The sequence below is a fragment of the Somniosus microcephalus genome, chromosome 14 (assembly GCF_052327205.1).
Source record: "Somniosus microcephalus isolate GS21.2 chromosome 14, FLI_Smic_1.0, whole genome shotgun sequence".
NCBI lineage: Eukaryota > Metazoa > Chordata > Chondrichthyes > Squaliformes > Somniosidae > Somniosus > Somniosus microcephalus.
The window spans coordinates 26,494,635-26,515,250 of NC_141000.1; the positions used below are offsets into that span (position 1 = coordinate 26,494,635).

The 20,616-nt window shown below is 43.2% G+C and overlaps 1 protein-coding gene across 3 annotated transcripts in view; it reads right to left on the minus strand.

Annotated features, from left to right (window-relative positions):
• Window positions 1–20,616, minus strand: part of LOC147107390 (integrator complex subunit 6-like) — a 131,379-nt gene that overhangs the window by 19,716 nt on the left and 91,047 nt on the right. For all 3 annotated transcript variants that reach the window (XR_015080781.1, XM_086006388.1, XM_086006387.1), the window contains 3 exons: window positions 18,158–18,252; window positions 5,245–5,355; window positions 2,400–2,615 (listed from right to left, as the gene is read on the minus strand). Coding sequence is in view for 2 of the 3 variants with exons in the window: in XM_086006388.1 (XP_085862514.1) it covers window positions 2,400–2,615; window positions 5,245–5,355; window positions 18,158–18,252 (422 nt within the window). In the remaining variant the exon portion in view is untranslated. The remainder of the gene's footprint in view (window positions 1–2,399; window positions 2,616–5,244; window positions 5,356–18,157; window positions 18,253–20,616) is intronic.

The window sequence follows — 20,616 nt, forward strand, 5'->3', positions numbered from 1 at the left end:
TCTTGTTACGGTGCTGATATGGGTTTATACCCTACAGTTCTTAAATGACAGTATGACGGAGCCAAACACAGATTTAAATGTTGAGAAAATGAAAGGCTACTGGTTCCAATTCAGTGTTGATTTAGGTTTGTAACACTAGTATTTGAACTGGTAAAACTTGCTAACCATTTACCCAGCAAGTAAGCAGTCAGGGTAAAAACAAAACTCAAAATCGACATTAGGTATAGGATACATCAGGTATAGGTAGAAATCATGTCATTTTTTAACTAACTTCCACTGTAAATTCCTCTTTTCTTTGTTTAGTCAATCTCCCAATTTTGCACTTGAAAATGCTGAAAATTGGGCTCCATGGTTTGTGTGCTTCCCATAACAGATATCCTGACACACACTGCGTGATATATTTGCTATACCTGACATGATTACATCAACTAATGTTGTACATGTATCTGGGAAGACCCGTTTTTCAGTCACAGATTCTTGCAAGGGAGAATAGTCTTGAAGACTTAGTCAGTTTAGACTTTGCAGTAGTGAGAATCACCTATGATGTCGATGTGCTCACTACTGGAATGGAATATTAGCACGGTGGCTGGTTTAAAGCGCTAATTTTCCAGTAAGTTTTAGATCACTTTCTTGCAAGACAAAAAAGTGAACAGACTGAAATGACATTAGCCAAGCTGAACTCCAGTATCTATCACCTACCTCCAAGCTCTCACATTCAGAACTGGGTTTAGACAAGCACAGTGAATCACCAACTGGAGGGTCAAAAGGTTTACTTTGGAATGGCTAAGGATGGGGAAGGACTCGCTGGAACATCTGCGTTAATAGAATTCTGTCAGCTGTTGCAAGTTGGAGGGTGCTGTGGCGATACTAAGATCATGGGAAATTGAGTGGTCATGCATCAAATTCAAGTTTTCAGTGGACCGAGAATTATTTTTAGCAGATAACGCAGGCAGAAGCATAAAAACATTCCTGTAAAGACGAAAGGATGCAGATGGAAGATAAAGAACACCAACTACTCTGCTGCAGCATGGCATTCTTCCCAAAAATTAAATACTTGCAAACACAGGTTAATCCAACTCCTACAAGCATACACTTGCCAAAACTTTTAGAATTGCCACTCAGAACCCCCCAAAAAAGTGGTGCCCATGAATTGTGTAAAAAATTACCTTGAATCGCAGCTTCTTTAAAAAAAAAATACCCTTGTTGGCTTTCTTCCAAATAAAAACTGACTGATTGACTTTCCCCAAATTTACCCAGGTTTCTTTTACGGAGTTCAATTTCTTCCTCCTGCCCCACCCTACCAACAATTTTGATGCTTAAATTAAAACATGTTCATAAAGTTTGTAAATTGGCACCAAGAATAACAGCTTCAACCATTCATAGCTGTAGGGCTCAATATGCTACGCTAGAATATTCAAGAGGAATTCTGTGCTTCAGTTCCCCCTGCAATTTCTTCACCCGATGTCTAGACATGTGCACAGAGTCATTAGATAGCAATCAGGAGTAGGAAACCTGTGTTTCTATACATTAAGCCCAACTATAGCACACCCACCCATCAGCTAACTCAGTAGAAGCCAAGGACTTGGGCCTGGGGCTTATCGGGTCAGAACATATCAGGATCACACCATTATGCCAGGGGAGTCCATATGCTACCTTTCAAGGCTACAGACCAACCCGAATCCAATTTTTGAGTAGAGTCCAGCAATTGCTTAATGGCAAAATTCCTCGATGGGATGCCAAGATTCACATAATTGTAATGAAGTTGCATTCTCTCCCGTAGCAATAAATCACAGTATTAGAAAATCATATGAAAATCATAGTTCATTTGGGAAATAATCATTTTGAGCTCGTTAGGTAAGAAATCATAATACTTAATTCCCATCAGGATGATTTATCCTTCCGGTTACCAGAAACTCGGAAGTTCTAGTGCTGATCGGCACCAGAAGGGCTAACGAACATGATAACTGTACAATGGCAATTCCTGAACAATTTTTGCTCACCCATCGAGATATCAAGGGAATATCAAAGGGTTAACTAGCAAACAATGTCTATGGAACGCACCATTCTATAGTTCAACATGGGAGAAAACAGTTTACCAGAAAGATATTTAATTCAGGATGCTTCTTTCTGCTGCAATAATGGCCCATCAGTTAATCTCGAAGTGTCTGGTCGCTGGCTCGCAGTAGTTTGACACAATCATCATCAACCTCTTTGAGCAACTGTCTTCTGGAAATTCCATTCCAAAAGAATTAGCCAAAGACTTGGTCAACAATTTTTTCCTCAAACCATTACAATTGCTGGCTTTTGTACTGAAGAAATAATTTTTAATTCTGCAGAAAAATACAAATTCTTGAAGCTCCATGTCAGATAAAAAATACCTGAAAAGGAAGGTGTCTCACCTTGGTCAGGATCCCAATTTGGAATCCAGCAAACTCCTTCATATTTAAATCCAGAAGTCTGTAAGGAAGCTCCCCCGTGATGCCAATCAGGATCTGCCTCAAGTCTTTGCGATGAGCTAATGAGAGGCTGTTGCTTCTGTTTTTCACTTTAATGGCAGACTCTTGAACTGGCTTCTTACCCACTGAACTTATGATTCGGTCAGATTCTAGTTTAGCCTGAGAGTTAGAAGAACAACGCTTTTCAATAAGGACGAATGTTTTAAAATTCTAGACAAATGCCTGCACAATGAAGCATTTCAAAAATAACTCAAAAGCTAAATTTGTGAAGAATGATTGAATTATAGAAGGACAATATATAATGATTGAATCATCAGCAGCTAACTACAACATGTCCATAGAAATAAAATTAAATCAATTTGCTCCTTCAGTAAACATATGACAGACACACACATGCATATAGATATAAAACACAGAGAAGTTTCCTATTCCTAAAAAAGGTAAAGAAAGAATTTGAATTCATATAGTGCTTTGACAACCTCAGGATGTCCCCAAGTGCTTTACAAGTGTTGTCACTGTTGTACTGTAGGTAAGCTACAGCATTTATCTGATGGACCAAATCAGGTTGAAAATCTTAGAGCAGGGGAGGCTCCAGGGAGTACCTTCTGTCAGTAAGTCACTACGCCTGGTTAGTATGCAACAGTACCAGTTTTTAAGAGAGATTAGGTGGTTCTGGATCAGCCTCCAGGCTAGTTCGCAGCACAGAGTCACAAAGTCAATGAAAGGATATTGAAGCACTGTAGAGATTGCAAATAAGATTTACAAGGATGATACCAGAAATACGAGGTTATACCCATGAGGAAAGGATGAACAGGCTGGGTCTCTTCTCTTGAAAAGAGAAGGCTGACCCAACAACAACAAGTAGTAGTTATACAGCGCCTTTAACGTAGTAAAACGTCCCAAGACGCTTCACACAAACAACATTTGACACCGAGCCACGTATCGAGATATTAGGGCAGTGGAGGTTTTAAGGATCGAGTTAAAGGAGAAGAGAGGTAGAGGCAGACAGGTTCAAGGAGGGAATTCGAGCGCTTAGGGCCTAGGCAGCTGAAGGTTGGGGATGGGGGGCGGCGGGGCGGGGCGGTGCCATGGAGCAATTTGAAAACAAGGATGAGAATTTTAATAATGAGGCATTGCTTAACCGGGAGCCTATGTAGGTCAGCAAGTGCAGAGGTGATGGGTGAACTGGACTTGGTGCGAGTTAGGACATGGGCAGCAGTTTTGGATGACCTCAAATTTACGGAGGGTAGAAAGTGGGAGGCCAGCCAGGAGTGCGTTGGAAGAGTCAAATCTAGAGGTAACAAAGGCATGGATGAGCTGAGACAGGGACAGAGTCGGGCGATGTTAGAGTTGTAAACAGGTCGTCTTAGTGGCTCGAATATGTGGTAGAAGCTCATCTCAGAGTCAAATATGACACAAAGGTTGCAAACAGTCTGGTTCAACCTCAGAGTTGCCAAGGAGAGGGATGAGTCAGTGACTGGATAACTACTTTGTGGCAGGGACTGAAGAAAATGGCTTCAGTCGTCACAATGTTTAATTTGACGAAATTTCTGCTCGTCCAGTACTGATGTCGGACAAGCAGTGTTGCAAATCAGACAGCGGAGGGGTCGAGAGAGGTAGTGGTGAGGTAGAGCTGGGTGTTGTCAGCATACGGGTGGAAACTGACACTGTGTTGTCAGATGATGTCACCGAGGGGCAGCATGTAGATGAGAAATAGGAAGGGGCCAAGGATAGATCCTTGGGGAACACCAGAGGTAATAGTACGGGAGCAGGAAGAGAAGCCATTGCAGATGATTCACTGGCTATGAATGGATAGATAAGAATGGAACCAGGCAAGTGCAGTCCCACCCAGCTGAACGATGGTGGAGAGGCATTGGAGGAGGATGGTGTGGTCAACCGTGTCAAAGGCTGCAGACAGGTCAATAAGGACGAGGAGGGATAGTTTACCTTCGTCATATGGATGTCATTTGTGACTTTGACGAGAGCCGTTTCAGTACTGTGGCAGGGGCAGAAACCTGATTTGAGGTATTCAAACATGGAGTTCCGGGAAACATGGGCATGGATTTGGGAGGCAACAACACGTTCAAGGACTTGAGGAAAGGGAGGTTAGAGATGGGGCAATAGTTTGCAAGGACAGAAAGGTGAAGGATTTTTTTTTGGAGCGGGGTGATGACAGGAGATTTGAAGGAGAGGGGGACAGTACCCGAGGAGAAAACCGTTAAGAGTATCAGCTAACATGGGAGCCAGGAAGAGAAGATGTCGGGGTCTTTAAAATTATGAAAGGTTTTGACGAAGGAGTGTTATTCCACTTGTGGGGAACAGCCAAACTCGAGGCCTTCAACATAAGATAGTCACCAAGAAATCAAATAGGAAATTCAGTAGAAACTTCTTTACCCAAAGAGTGGTGAGATTGTGAAACTGTGTGGTTGGGGCGAATACTACAGATGTATTTAAGGGGAAGCTAAATAAACATGAGGGAGAAGGAAATCGAGGGTTATGCTCAGAGTTAAATGAGGAAGGATGGGAGGAGGCTCGAGTGGAGCATAAACGCCTAATCTATAATGGAAGCTGCCACGGTAAATTCGTCACACTGTAATTACAACCTCCTGCCAACGACCGTGCTAAACTGGACGCACAGCTCATCTATTCTTTACAGATATGGTTTGAGATCTCCTGCTGATAGACCCAGTGCTGCCCTACTGACTGAAGAAAAACAGAGTCTGGGAAGGCTGCTGGAAAGAAATAAGTTACATAAATTACACAAACATTTGGGAGATTCTCAACTTACCTGTTGACTAAGTTTTTTGAGGTAAGAAATCACGCTGTAGCTAAGACCATAATCCACACCTTCCGAAATCAGGTTAGGAGCTCCCATCATCCTCAGTGCCTTTTTCAAAGGCTGTTGGTGAAATTCATACAAAATATTTACTGCATCATTAAAGTATAAAAAATGGTCAATTAAATTTAAGGGCGTCATCAAAACACACAATCTACGGTGAATTTTCACTTGCCACAGGTTACTTAAAACCTATACACTGCACCAACATTGTCCAAATAACCAAAATGTGAGTTTAAACAGCCACATTTAAAAAGGGGAAGGACACTGAAATTGTGATTTATACCAGAAAAAAAACTGTTTCAAACACACCCAGTAGTCCAAATGTTGGGAACATACACAAACTGCTGTGTGTCTGGACATGTTGGATAACCATTTAATGTCACGAATCAACATGCTTTTGAAAGTCAGTTTTGTACGAACTATTTATTTGTTTGAGCAAAATTAAAGTTTGTGGTCTCCCTACAGGCACTGATCGCTTACTGCAGAGATAAGAACAGGGAGCCCAAAAATTCCCTTGCGCTACTCCGGGAAACCACATGACAATCCACTGAAGCCACATCATTACCTTCTCCTGCACCAAACGGTGTAGAGCACTGCAAACCCAGAGAGACCTGGTGCAAAGACTAGTGTAGCTAGCAATCCAGCACAAAAGACACTGATCAGTGAACAATAAAGCAAGCCCCGACACAGGCGAGACACAAACTCAACAGTCTGTCATCAGTGGGAGCAGAAATCTCCCGATACACCAGGGTTAAATACTAGGAGCACAGACAAGCTGGGGAAATGCAAGTGTACAACTTGCAACTACACACAGATCAGTCACTTCAATTAGGTGAGCAAAGGCCAAACCAATATCTGACCCTCACCCAAATCAATCAGGAGTTTGTACACTTCAACACCTCAAAGTCCCAGGCTGACTAGTCCACAGCAAATACCGGAGACACCTGCAGTTCCGCATAGCTCAAGGAGGTCTTAGCTTCCCAAATTTCAGGCACTACTTCTGGGAAGCCCAAAAGCAGGGAATACAGGACTGGAGCCAGACCTGCTCTCACAACCCTTGGCTGGCTGAAGAGCAGTGCATCCCAGACAATCCCACAACCCAGATTGCTCTTTGTTGACTGAGGCAGATGGGGGAACCCAAAACATCTAATAACAAAGGCAACACTAACCATTTGGAAAGATCTCTGCAACTCCTGGAAATCTGTCAGGGCCTAGTGGCCTTTTCCCCAATTTGGTGCGATGGGAGCTTCCAGTTGCCCTTGCTACAGGCAGGTTCTAAACATGGTCTGGCAAAGGCATCAAACAAGGTCAACTTCTCAACAGAAGGCAGACTATGCCCTCCCAACAACTGAGACAAGCCCCATCCTATGCAGCATTTGCAAACTCCAAATTAAAGATCTCCTCCAAGACCCAAACTCGAATATCTGCACTCCCCCGGCATGCTCTGATGGACATATCACCATCCTTTGCACCACATTTGCTGCCAGGTCAAGACAACACTGGAGGCGAGACCTAGGTGACTGGATAGCAGAGAACAAAGAAAGGTATGGAAACACACCCTCACAACTACCATCTACAGCAAATTATACACAACATGGAGGTTACCGTGTCCCATTCTGGGGTGTATGTTAGAGGGGCTGCAGCCCCATGGGTACAGTACTGCACACATGCAGGTCCAACATCCTTTATCCAACCTTTTTCAGTACTAATCTGGCAAGTCGCAGTGTGCGCATCAGGCCTCCAAATCCTTGTCATTCCTGGAAGCCCACAACGACTAAGACCACCCCCAAGAAAGTCACCAAAGCCACAAACGAAACAACCCCCTGCCGCTGCTCGACAAAAGACAATGCCTGAACCTACAAAGCCTAAGCTTACATTTCTCAAATCCTTGTTAGCACCCCTCCAATCCAGGGGCCATCACCACGTCATCCTTGACCTCAAACAGCACCCATTCGTCTCCAGTATGTGCACAACATACCAACTATCCTAATGTGTCAACACACCAAAGTACGGTGACAAATGGCACAGAAACTTGATAAAAAATATAAAAATGTGTATTTATAAAATTCAGATCCCAAAGCTCTCAAATCCAAATTTGACTGGCTGGTGTTCCTCTCTTCCTGACCTACTTTGGCAGCCCCGCCACATCGCCATACTTGGTCTGCTGTACTTGATGCCACTGCCACCTCGAGCTTGTCCAGCGCCCGCACTCCGAAGTTGCTGTTTCTTTTCCCATTGTTTACATTATTTTGAGTTTCCTGGGCTCAGAGGATTGGTGGATTTAGACCACTGCGGGATCAGCCTTGTCCAAACCCATCAGGGTTCAATCCTCTAGGCTTGCAAAGTTCAAGACACTGCAACCAACAGGAGAAGACATTTGTGCACAAATAGAAACTGTGCACATCTTGGATACCCTCCCTGTACAGAACAATGCCAGAGTGCCCAATATAAAGAATGCAGAAGTCGACTCAAAGCAGCAGTGTGCTCAAATAATTTATCTCCGTGATTCTCCGACATTCTCAGGCCTGGCCCCACTTATCTCAAATCTTTTCCCGCATGTGCCATGCCAAGAAATTCTCAGATTCTCACACCTTTCTAGCAAGTCTGCATTAAAAACAAAATTCACTCTTCCTACATGTTTTCCTCTCACCCTCTTCACGCTACGTCTCCCTTCATTTCTAACCTCTCACACTCCCTTCGGCTTTTGCTTCTCTTCCCCTTTTGGAATAAAAAAAACCTTTTAACTCAGTAATACCCCTTTGTACCCTGCCACCGCCCCCCCACCCCTAAAAATTTTTATTGCACTGATGTCACAAATGCAAACCTACTCAAATCTTGCACTGTAGAGAGATAAAATCTCAACTAATTTCTCTTCAGCAATAGCAGAATCCATTTTGGGATTAACTTCCCCTTCCCTCAAAAGAATTCAGATAATACAATATATTGTAACGAAGAATTTTTTAATGGGAATTTCCAGTCATCAGCAGGAAAGTCTAATTTTTTCCCCCCCAAACAGTAATGGTTCCTGAATTCAAAACTGGTTTGACTTTCATTAATGATCAGTTCAGTTTTTGCAAACTGCGATACAAGAGCTTGACTTATCAAAATATTACATAGAATTTACATCATAGAAACAGGCCATTCGGCCCAACTAGTCAGTGATTGTGGTTATGCACTACACAAGCCTCCTCCCACCATTCCTCAGCTAACCCTATCAGCATATCCATCTATTACTTTCACCATCGTGTGTTTATTTAGCTTCCCCTTAAATGCATCTATGCTATTCGTCTCAACTGCTCCCTGTGGTAGCGCATTCCACATTCTAACCACTCTGTGGGTTGAAAAGTTTCTCCTGAATTCCCTATTGGATTCATTAGTGACCATCATATTTATGGCGCCTAGTTCTGGTCTCCCCCGCAAGTGGAAACGTCTTCTCTACGTCTAACCTATCAAACCCTTTCATAATCTTAATCACGTTAAAGACCTCTACCAGGTTTAATATGAGAAACAATGGCTTAATTTACTAGTTGTAATAGCAGTTTTGCAGTGTGAAATCAGCAGAGTACATACTCATCATCCTCTTCTAATCAGCAAATAAAAAAAGTGCACACCCTCCTATAACACGCTGACACTGATCCCATCATTAATGGGGCCCCATGTTTAATGGAGTTCTCCAGTTTATAATTGCTGCAGTAAAGCCGTTGCAAATAATCAAAATGGAAGACCCTGGGAGAGAGATTTTTTTAAATTTTTTTAATGTGTTTATGGGATGTGGGCGTCGCTGGCAAAGCCAGCATTTATTGCCCATCATTAGTTGACCTTGAGGTGGTGGTGGTGAGTCGCTTTCTTGAACCGCTGCAGTCCGTGTGGTGCTGTTAGGTAGGGAGTTCCAGGATTTTGACCCAGCGACGACGAAGGATCGGCAATATACTAAGTCAGGATTGTCTGTGATTTGGTGGGGAACTTGGAGGTGGTGGTGTTCCCATGAGTCTGCTGCCCTTGTCCTTCTAAGTGGAAGAGGTCGCGGGTTTGGGAGGTGCTGCCAAAGGAGCCTTGGCGAGTTGCTGCAGTGCATCTTGTAGATGGTACACACTGCAGCCATCTTCTTCTTCTTAGGCAGTCCCTCGGAACCGAGGATGACTTGCTTCCACATTAAAAATGAGTTTGCAGGTGACTGATGAGTCATGCCTGTTCTTTGTTCTCAGTGAGCACTGCATGGTATGCTGGTGGTGGAGGGAGTGAATGTTTAAGGTGGTGGATGGGGTGCCAATCAAATGGGCTGCTTTGTCCTGGATGGTGTCGAGCTTCTTGTGTGTTGTTGGAGCTGCACTCATCCAGGCAAGTGGAGAGTATTCCATCACACTCCTTACTTGTGCCTTGTAGATGGTAGAAAGGCTTTGGGGAGTCAGGAGCTGGGACACTCACCGCAGAACACCTAGCCTCTGAACTGCTCTTGTTGCCACAGTACTTATGTGGCTGATCCAGTTAAGTTTCTGGTCAATGGTGACCCCCAGGATGTTGATGTTGGGGGATTTGGCTATAATAATGCCATTGAATGTCATGGGGCGGTGGTTAGACTCTCGCTTGTTGGAGATAGTCATTGCCTGGCACTTCTGTGGCGCAAATGTTAGCTGCCACTTATCAGCCCAAGCCTGGACTTTGTTCAGGTCTTGTTGTATGCGGGCATGGACTGCTTCATTATCCGAGGTCAAATGCTGCCTTGATGTCAAGGGCAGCCACTCTCACTTCTCTGGGATTCAGCTCCTTTGTCCATGTTTGGATCAAGGCTGTAATGAGGTCGAGGGCCGAGTGGTCTTGGTGGAACCCAAACTGGGCATTAGTGAGCAGGTTATTGCTGATTAAGTGCCGCTTGATAGCACTGTTGATGACACCTACCATCACTTTGCTGATGATTGAGAGTAGACTGATGGGGCGATAATTGGCCAGATTGGATTTGTCCTGCTTTTTGTGGACAGGACACAACTGGGCAGTTTTCCACATTGTCGGATAGATGCCAGTGTTGTAGCTGTACTGGAACAGCTTGGCTAGAAGCGCGGCTAGTTCTGGAGCACAAGTCTTCAGCACGATAGCCGGGATGTTGTCATGGCCCATAGCTTTTGCTGTATCCAGTGCGCTCAGTCGTTTCTTGATATCACATGGAGTGAATCGAATTAGCTGAAGATGGTGGGGACCTCGGGAGGAGGCAGATATGGATCAGCCACTCGGCACTTCTGGCTGAAGATGGTTACAAATGCTTCAGCTTTGTCTTTTGCGCTTACGTACTGGGCTCCACAATCATTTGAGGATGGCGATATTCATGGAGCCTCCTTCTCCAGTTAGTTGTTTAATGGTCCACTACCACTCACGACTGGATGTGGCAGGACTGCATAGCTTTGATCTGATCTGTTGATTGTGGGATCACTTAGCTCTGTCTATAGCATGCTGCTTCCGCTTTTTAGCATGCATGTAGTCCTGTGTTGCAGCTTCCCCAGGTTGGCACCTCATTTTTTGGTACACCTGGTGCTGCTCCTGGCATGCTCTTCTACGCTCCTTATTGAACTAGGGTTGGTCCGCTGGCTTGATGGTAATAGTAGAGTGAGGGATATGACGGGCCATGAAGTTACAGATTGTGGTGGAATAAAATTCTGCTGCTGCTGATGGCCCACAGCGCCTCATGGATGCCCAGTTTTGAGCTGCTAGATCTGTTCTGAATCTACAGCACAGTGGTAGTGCCACACAACACGATGGAGGGTGTCCTCAGTGTGAAGATGGGACTTCGTCTCCACAATGACTGTGCAGTGGTCACTGCTACCAATACGGTCATGGACATATGCATCTGCGACAGGTAGATTGGCGAGGACGAGGTCAAGTAGGTTTTTCCCCTCGTGTTGGTTCTCTCACCACCTGTCACAGGCCCAGGCTGGCAGCTATGTCCTTCAGGACTCAGCCAGCTTGGTCAGTAGTGGTGCTACCGAACCACTCTTGGTGATGGACATCGAAGTCCCCCACCCAGAGTACATCCTGTGCCCTTGCTACTCTCAGTGCTTCTTCCAAGTGGTGTTCAACATGGCGAAGTACTGATTCATCAGCTGAGGGAGGGTGGTAGGTGGTAATCAGCAGGATGTTTCCTTGCCCATGCTTGACCTGAAGTTGAGGACTCCCAGGGCCACCCCTTCCCAACTGTATACCACTGTGCCGCCACCCCGGTGGCTCAGGACATACCCAGGGAAGGTGACGGAGGAGTTTGGGACATTAGCTGAAAGGTATGATTGTGTGAGTATGACTATGTCAGGCTGTTGCTTGACTAGTCTGTGGGACAGCTCTCCCAATTTTGGCACAAGTCCCCAGAGGTTGGTGAGGAGGACTTTGCAGGGTTGACTGGGCTGGGTGTGCCATTGCCAAGGTTGATGCCGGGTGGTCCGTCCGATTACAACCGAGTGGCTTTGCTAGGCCATTTCAGAGGGCAGTTTAGAGTCAACCACATTGCTGTGGGTCTAGCCATATAGTCACACCAGGCAGATTTCCTTCCCTAAAGGACATTAGTGAACCAGATGGTTTTTTTTAACAACAATCCGATAGTTTCACGAATACCATTACTAATACTAGCTTTTTATTCCAGATTTATTTAATTAACTGATTTTAAATTCCACAGCTGCTGTGGTGGGATTTGAACTCACGTCTCTGGATCACCAGCCCAGTGACATTACCACTAGGCTACCATTCCCGTGTTCATAACGCAGCCTGGCCCAACTATTCGCCATTAATATTCTCCCATTGGACTCAATTTCCAGAGTTTACTAAATATCGAATATCTAACTTTATAGGCTTAAGAAAATGTTCAGTTTCAGTGGATTGTTGCCATGGCGAGTTTCAGTTTTACGCCAGTTTGATGCAAAGTATCCAGAAGTGAAATTAAAGTTTTTTGATTTGCAAATGTATCCATCTGCTTCTGTGGTTACATCCAGCAGCTTATGTCTCTGAACATTCAAAGCACTTCACATAAAACTAATTACTTTGAAGTGCAGTGCCTGATATAGGCAAACGGAGCAGCTATTTTGCACACAGCAAGATCCCACAAACAGCACCAAGATAAATGATCAGTTGACATGTTATCAGTGCAGCTGGTTGGAGAAGGAATGCTACAACATCGGACACTCTGCTTTTATGCTGCACATTCTCTACAGCATCGCTAGCACGGTTCTTGCACCACGTAAAAGCAGCATTATGGTATTGGTTTCAGTGCAGCTGCTAATAGTGGTTAGCCTTCCCTGTGATCACGAGCAAACTTCAATTGCTCTTGTATTGACCGCACGGTGCTCACACCTTTGTTGCAATTTGTGGCTAACCCAAAAGCAATGGCCTCCAAATGATTGTATACAAACTGCGCAGAAAATGAATGCTTCTTGGGCAGCAATGTTGCAACTTGCATCTGGCAGCAACAGACAGGCTCATCACCACACCCACAGGTAGTCCATCCACTTGAAACAAGGGCTGGAAAAGGCAACACTTAAGTTGTGGGTCAATTTATGGCATGACAGACAACACCAATTTGAAATCAAACAGCTTTGATGCAAGTTAGAGATATTTGTGAACCTACTGTACCTAAAACAATAGTCACTGGAACAATGCCCAACTGCAGAGTCCGGAGATGACCTAGTTTTCAGTTTCACACCCTGGTTTCCTCTTTTTTTTGGCTAAGGACGGAATAAAAAGTTTCACTAACACGCAGTTCAATTATCCAGGGTGTGGTAGATCATCTTTTCTTTCACTGTTCAACAACTATGATTTGGTGGCGGGGACAAATATATCACTGGATATTAGTGGCTAGACAACCTACACGCTAGTCCCAGAAAAGCAGCGTGAATGCAGGTAACTAACTTTAGCTGAGAGGGATAAGAAGTGGGACAAGTCGCCAGCTAAAAGAAACTCAACTATTCAAAAGCAAAATACTGCAGATGTTGGAAATCTGAAAAAACAAAATGCAGTTCTGATGAAAGGTCATCGGCCTGAAACGTTAACTCCGTTTCTCTCTGCACAGATGCCGCCTGATCTGCTGAGTATTTCCAGTATTTTATGATTTTATTTCAACTATTCAAATCTGTGGATGGACCAATATACTTTTAACCCTCATTCTCTGGATCCAAAGAAGGCTGAAAGGATAACCATCAATCCTGTATACATAGAGGTTTCTCAACATGCCCAAGGTGATAAGAGTTCAATGAACTGGTACACAAATACAAGCAAAATGTGTGAACTGAATTTTAGAACCAAAAAAGGAGAATTTTGAAGTTGAAAGGTGTGAAGTTGCAGCATCAAAAGCAAGATCATAAACGATCCTTTGACTAACATGAAAAATAGTAGCAAGAGGAAAGTAAATATGAAAAACACCTAAAACAAAAGGCAAAATTCTGGAGATCTGAAATCAAAACAAAAAAATGCTGGAAACACTCAGCAGGTCAGGTCTCATCTATGGAAAAGGGAAGGTAAGGTTAACGGTTCAGATTGATGGCTCTTCGTCAAAACCAAGAGATGTTGCAAATGAACAGCAGGCTGAGTGTTTCCAGCACTTTTTAAAATTTTATTTATGAAAAAAAAACACAAGTCTACGTTAGAGGCTAGTGCTCACTTGTATTAGCCCTGGCTCAGTGGTAGCACTCTCATCTGAGTCAGAAGGTTGTGGGCTCAAGTCCCATTCCAGAGACTTGAGCACAAAATCTAGCTGACACTTCAGTGCCGTACTGAGCGAGTGCTGCACTGTCGGAGGTGCCATTAAACTGAGGCCCCGTCTGCTGTCTCAGGTGGACGTAAAAGATCCCCTGGTACTGTTCGAGGAAGAGAGTTCTCTCCGGTGTCCTGGCCAATATATATCCTTCAACCAATGTCACTAAATCAGATTATCTGGTCATTATCAAATTGCTGTTTGTGGGACCTTGCTGTGCGCAAACTGGCTGCCACGTTTCCTACATTACAACAGTGACTACACTTCAAAAACACTTCATTGGCTGTAAAGTGCTTTAGGGCAGATTCCTGAGGTTGCAAAAGACGCTATATAAATCACAGAAATCACAGAAACCCCACAGTGCAGATAGAGGCCATTTCGGCCCATCAAGCCTGCACCGACACATATCCCACCCGATCCCCGTAACCCCTATACCAACACATAGCCCACCCTATCCCCGTAACCCTACGTATTTAATCCCCCTAACACTAAGGGTCAATTTATCATAGCCAATCAACCTAACCCGCACATCTTTGGACTGTGGGAGGAAACCGGAGCACCCGGAGGAAACCCACGCAAACACGGGGAGAACGTGCAAACTCCACACAGACAGTCACCCGAGGCCGGATTCGAACCCGGGTCCCTGGCGCTGTGAGGCTGCAAGTCTTTCTTTCGTTAAATGGGATCTCAGCTTTAAACCCATTTTTAAAGCCAAGTATTGTTGATACCTGGTGGCAACTCTCATTATGCCAGAATGCTAGGACAAGTTCTTCGCCCGCAACCACCATTTTTCCCAAATCTTAATTGGGCCAAAGTTGGCAAAAAACAGCAAATGGAGAGAACACTATTCTGCGAAGGGAAAAACGATCCACACCACCATTCAGCATGCTGTGCACTACTGTGCAGCTACCACTGCCTGCCTCAAGACCAGCATTAATGTCGGCTAGTTATCAGCAGAGTACTCACTATTCAACTTCTTAGGGTATTCTGTCTTTTAGTCACGTGTGTAACTGTAAGAAATTTAGAAACAGCAGTTTTTACGACATCAGCTCATAGAATGCCCAGACTAGTTACAAACTACACCTCTCTGAAAGAACTAGGACAATTTTTAAAATATACTAGAGATTTTTTTTTTTTTTTTAATAAATATACGTGATGGGGTCTGTGATTTTAAGCATGTCTTCTACAAATTTAACGCAACATGCCAGCATCAGGAAACTAGAGTTCTTTAAATGTGAGTCCCCCATAACATCACAGGTTGCATTCAGACAAAGCAACAATCCTCAGGATATGTTAATACCAGCATCAAGGGCTCAACTAGTCAAAAATAATGTAGCCAATTCCCACTATAGCATGCAATGATTCAGCCACTTCACATTTAAATATAGATATATTTTATTCAACTGTGCTGAGGGATAAAAGCAAGTGATGGTGTATTGTTTACAAATCCAGTTAATCCTCTGATCGACACTGACATTTTCACACTATGCATCAAACTGTAGTCTTACATTAAAAATATAAAGGTCACTTTTGAGATTTACTTTGGATGAGAGACTAACGCACAATTAATTCTGAGTTATTCATATATCAGTGAGACTAACCTCCCAACATACAGCACTCAACATTTTAAGTAATGCAATACACCACCCTAAAATAGCACAACAGGGCACAAAACAGAAGCAAATTAGCCAACCAATCCCATAAATGTCAACCAACAGCAACAAAACTAAAGCGGGAACACCTTCAGCATTAGTAAGAGGACAACCATTAAGATTGGGTCAAAGAATTTCTGCACAGTGGAACTATCAGCATTTAATTCAGAACCAATAAAAACAGCTAACTCAAAAGAAGGTCCATTAAAAAGACCCCCTTCACCTAATCAGGAAACAATAACCCCATACTTTTACAGCAAAGCCAGACATTGAGAATATGCAACAACAAAAAACAGAAAACACTGGAGGCACCTAAGTCAGGGAGCATCCACCGAGAAAACACGAGTCAATTAACAACTCTGGTATAAACCCTTCCTCAAAGAATGCAGAGATATTACAGATGAACAGCATTTAAGAAACAGAACAAGGAGAAAGGGAGAAAAAAAACATGCACAGCTTAGAATAACCTGTAAACTGCTATGGTGGCGATCAGGAAACGGTTAAAGGGCAGAAGTGATATGCATGAGAGAGAAAAGGAAGCTCGAGACAAACCAAAAAATTCAAAGCACAAGACATGTAATCTGAAACATTATCTGCACTTATGCAGACTGATGTCAGCATTTTCGGTTATTCTGTGGTTCACAGCATTTTCAGTTTTTTTAACCTTTTATTCATTAGAAATGTTAGGCGTCAACACAGCAATGCAAACATTGAATGGGAAGAGACAAACTGCATTCTGCAGCTCAGTTTTGCTGAAATTTGCCAAAGGTCAAAGCAAAGAATTGCTCCATAATGCTGAACATATGACAAATGACAACAGACTATTCACATTCCACTAGATTATTTTCTAATCAACACATAAAAAATGCAGCATTATACAGCAGGTCATGTGGTACATTTCCCGACTACCGCAGTTCTCCGGAATCATCTTATTCAGAGATCTCAGCTGTCATTTCAAAGTTCTCAAAACCCTAACAGTGCCAGTCCCCTTTGACAGGTCAGGAGTCAAAACAGCAACAGTCATTAATGACTACTCTAACTAACTGAATCTGAGGGGACTCATGTTGCAAGTGTACTGACCAACATAAAGGTCTGCAACATGCTGGACGGGTCTCAATTGCTAACCTAAGCAGAATCCATGTATAGTTAATTACTCGCATTACACAGTGAACCTGAACTGACTGATCTGATGGATGTTATGCAATTTAGTTTAAAAGAGTGCAGCACAATTTTACAGCAAGTAAAGAAAATTTCTGGAAGATAACCGAGAGAGTAAGACAGTAAACAGAGAATTAGTGCGCACACAATAGAAAACTGAAGCAAAAGAGTAAAGCAGAGAAACAGTAAATGCTTCAATATTCCATTTCTTTCTTTCCTGCAACCTCTCGGAAGAGTCCCCATCCCAAGCCTCCAGCGATTCCCTGTGGTGGCACATTTAAAACTGTAAACTCTGGAGAATAATAGGCAATGTTGCATCTTTGGGTTTCTTTACTCGTTATTTTTTGGGGAGGTTGTGTGCATCGCAAGCTGCTCGAGGGTGAGCCTTGGCTATGTCCCAAAGAGTATTTTCATTTCATAACATCCCATGGAACAAATAGAAAACCCTCGTCAGTATATTTTAGCTAGCAGTTTTATGACAGGATACTCCTGGTCTTCAGAAGGCAGCACAGTAACACTACACTTGACTTTTGCTGTCAAACAAGCTTATTTAATGGTAACAGAGCAAGCAAATAAAGCAGTAACATTTTTATGGTAGCTAGGCTAATCTAGCTCCTCTAGTAGAAGAGTTTGTGACTGCTATGATAAAGTATGATCACAATAACATGTACAAGTTCCTCCTTTTTCACACTGTTCATGGAAGTCATCTTTAAACACTATAGACAGATTCCCCAATTTGAAGACGACAGTCTAATAAATAAATATCTTCAAAAAATGACACGGAGCAGACTTAAAATATCAACTCAAAGTTGTCAAACACATTTCTGAACAAATTCCACAAACTGTTTCGATTTGAACTGCATGGCTTGGTTCTGTTCTCAGACAACTCATGGCTGAACAATTGTATCGAGTTAAGTTAGGACATGATTTGTGAGTGAAACTAATGTTTATTCCCATGACACTATGAATGACAGTGACAGAACGAAAGAAGCCAATACCATGCCAAATGTTAAGATGCATGTGTTTCAACTGTCGCATGCATGTCCTACTACTTCATAGTCATAGCTCGATCATGCTGTGCCAACAGTTAAAAACCCATAACCGATGGCACTCTGTGCATCAACATTCAACAACAAAAGCAGTGGGCTACTACAACTTCAGCATCTTGCAGAAAGATGCTGCTGAAGTACAATTGGAAGATACCATGCCTTTAAAACTTCATTCTTCTAATTGTGTGACGTGTTAACTGACCTTAGGCAAAGGCACTGAATCCACATATATAATTGCATGGTCAGTTATTTACAAAAAATGCAAAATATCAAATTCAGCATACCCCAATATAATAGGGAGGCATTGTCTTCAAGTAATTTTCAAATGACTGCCGCCATTTCATAATTGGCTTCAGCTTATGCACTTTGAACAAATCATCTGCAAAACAAAAATCAAACAATGAGATATTATACCTAAGTCCATCAAGAATTTCCCTGTTGTGCACAGAAGCAACTTGATCTGGATTCTTAAAAAAAAAAATTAAGAGTTATTCTCTAGTGAAGGAGATGCATCCCCAGTTTTCACCCCAATCTATTTTTTAGATCCTGTGCTTCAGTCATCAGGAAGGTAACCTGCTTTAAGATCTCAGTCAGTGCCAGAGCAGGAACAGAACAGCAGGGAATAAAGTCAAACCTGCATCAACCCATCCAATAGCATTACACGTTAGAACTCGACTGCACCCTCCAATTTATTAGAAGGTGGACTGTCTTTGAATCCCAAATTCTGAAATTGTTCAATGCTACTTTGAGTACATGCAGCAGAAATCTGCATTTCAATTAAAAAATCAAGTATTTGGGGACTGGGAACAAAGGTCCTTTGAGCTCCGCACCCTGGGTTCAAAACAAAACAAGTGTGGTTCTGGCTGTAAAGGTCCATCAGTGGGTTTGGGCAGTCTCTATCCAGTTCCTACTGTGTCTGGGTCACAATCTCACTTAAGCCACTTATATACTGCTGCTCATTTAGATCAGATTCCAGGGAACCTGCATCCGTTACCCACTCCGTATCTACACGACTAAATCGGTCTTCACTTATCATGGCAGCAGAACCTGGTCTCCTGGAAACCAATCTAACCAAGTATCAGCATAACAGTGGCTTCAGTGAAGCTACAAGAATGGCTGGTGCTGCAGTTGGGGATTCTCTTCCAAAGTTTGATACTAAAGTATTTCAGTATGGCAGAGCAGAAGGAGCTTTATTCTATAGTTGGCCACACTATATCTGACCTGCGAGAGTCCAGGAAAGCCTGAAATACGAAAGTGCGCTATCCTCCATCTTGAACATTCCACAAAAATTGATGTGCACAAAAATTGACCATTTTCAGTCACCGTGAAATATTAAAATCAAACAATTTTGTGGGTCAGAGTGAATTTGGTGACATGCTCACACAAACTGTTAAGTGTCTTAATTTTGATTTTAAATTTTAAAACAATGGGCCGTATTTTGCGGCCCCTACAGGTGCGTACGCACCCGTAAGGGCCTCGCAAGTCCCGGGTTTAGGCATGCACTGCGCATGTGCTAAAACCCGGAACTTGCGATCGGTCAAGAATTTTCTGGACGGATCCTCTGCAGCCCCGGGAAAAGGGCATCCGAGGACGGAGAGTTGCCCAACTTCTGCCCAGCGAATGCCCGTGAAATTCTTATGCCTGGTAAAAGCAATACACCACCCTGCTTTTACCAGCATAAGAGTTTTAAAAAACATAAAATTAACATTTTATCAATAATTTATACATTTAAAAACCTGTGAAATAAGGTAAGTTTATTTTTAGCCCCTTTAAAACATGTAAATTTATTTTTCAACAATTTACATTTTTGTTTTAAATATTTAATTAAATGGCATTTTAATTAATTTTAAATACGTGATGGTTTTTTTTATTTGAAGTGTAGAGGTATTTTTTAGGGTTTCCCATTCATACTTATGGGGTTTCCGTACGTACAGAATCCTGATAAGAATGAATGGGGATCCCCCTTCGGTCATTCATTGGGCCGGCCCATGTGATCCCGGGGTCGTTTACGCACCGTGTGCGCTCCTGGGATACGTGGGCCTCTACGCATGTCTACACAGAGGCTCAGGAGCGCGAGTCTCCGTGGATCCCGAAGCAGAAGGTAAGTTTGTAGATTTTTTGCCGGTCGGAGGTAACTATAATGGAGCTTAAGCATGCACTTCACTATATTTCCTCCTGGTCAAGGCATCAATTGAGTATACAGCTTCATGTGGTAATCTGGGACTCGAAGGCCACTAAAGCTATCAATGGAGTAACAACACAATGGTGGAACCATCAAGCTGAAGCAGTTCTTTTTTTTTTTGGCTCATGGTGTTCTGGAATTCTGAATTTGAGTAGGAGTTAGTCAAAGACCAGGTAAAGGCCCCTCTACATTTCACCCAGGTCGCTGGACAGCAATGCAAAACTGATTCAGATGCACCATTCTCACGTTTATAATGCCAGTCGGTTCTGGACGCCATGTAGGCAGGCTTGAAAATGGAAGCTTGCCATTCCAGCCACGCTAGGTGTGCTGCGATGTGCAGAGTGGGCTGGCTTGAAAATCTGCTGCTACGATCATCCCATGTGGCAGTGTGCCCACGTCATGGTGCTATTTCCCATCACAATGCAAACATGTTGAAATGCTGACCTGCAGGAGCAGGCCAACCGAGTGACGGGAAATGGCAAGGCACAAAAAAGTGGGTTCTCTGCCGCTCTTGTTGATGAAGGCATGCATACCCGAGGGCTGTCAACACCATGAATCCTC